Source organism: Phalaenopsis equestris, unplaced genomic scaffold (assembly GCF_001263595.1).
Source record: "Phalaenopsis equestris unplaced genomic scaffold, ASM126359v1 Scaffold191926, whole genome shotgun sequence".
NCBI classification, from domain to species: domain Eukaryota; kingdom Viridiplantae; phylum Streptophyta; class Magnoliopsida; order Asparagales; family Orchidaceae; genus Phalaenopsis; species Phalaenopsis equestris.
This window is the reverse complement of record NW_018211875.1, coordinates 1-924: the sequence shown is the minus strand read 5'-3', so window position 1 is coordinate 924 and position 924 is coordinate 1. Positions and strand designations below refer to the sequence as shown.

Here is a 924-nt window from a genome sequence, read left to right as displayed (position 1 = left end):
AAAAAAAAAAACATAGAATGCATCTTCCCTTTCATGGATTTAGTTAAAAGAATCACCTTTAGAACAAAACCAGGAGTGTCGATAATGGTGAGATTGGGGCAGTGAGCATACTCAGCTCTCATGACAATTGGCTTCGAAGAAACTGCAGCATTCATCTTCCTCAGGTGTGCCTCAGTGCGTGATCGGATTAGATCCGCAATAGCCGTACCTGAAACCACTGAACCTCCGTACTCCTCCGAATCCTCGTCCTTAAAGAACCCAGTGAATTCAAGTTCAGTAACTCAACAAAACCCACAATCCATGAAAAAATTTCAGAAAAAAGAATCAAACCCTAAAAATGGGCCGGATTCCAAGAACTTAACAGGAATTGCAACCCTAGATCTAATAAACATTGAAAAACCTAATAAACTTAAAGAAAGAAACCTGGAAGCGACATCGGGGCTCGAGGGACGACGGATCGTGGACCATCTGGAGGACGAGAGGGCGACGCGTGCCCATCTCGACCTCGCGGACATTGAAGCGGAAGCCGAGCAGGGCTTCGAGGAGCGAACTCTTTCCATCGGATTGGCCGCCGATAGCAACAATCTCCGGGATAGGAAGCTTCTCCCCGAAAGCGAAAGCTGCGGCCTGAAGTCGGTTGTATGCCTCAAACCTGGACTTCAAATCGGTGGCGGAGGAGGAGGAAGAATCTGCATTGGTAGTGTTGCTCGGCGGCGCAACCCTCCTTGCGGAGGAGTTGGAGTGGTTTTTTGGGTTTGGAGTTTTGATGGGGGTGTTGGTTGTGAGAACGTTGGCCGCCATTAGAGAGGGCGAGAACAAGAAAGGGAGAGCAAGAAAAAGAACTAGGATTTAAAATGCGGAGAGGGGATGGGAAAGAGATAAAAACTAGCCGTTAGGGATTTTTCAAACTAACAATGCACCCTC

At 47.6% G+C, this 924-nt stretch overlaps 1 protein-coding gene across 1 annotated transcript; it reads right to left on the bottom strand.

Annotated features, from left to right (window-relative positions):
* Window positions 1-56: 56 nt before the first annotated feature.
* Window positions 57-907, bottom strand: LOC110034655 (dynamin-related protein 5A-like; the record flags this gene model as incomplete). Its single annotated transcript, XM_020738905.1, has 2 exons — window positions 424-907; window positions 57-248 (listed from the first exon to the last, which is right to left on the bottom strand). Coding segments are annotated over exons 1-2 (570 nt in total), but the record flags the coding sequence as incomplete, so codon positions are not given.
* Window positions 908-924: the final 17 nt, after the last annotated feature.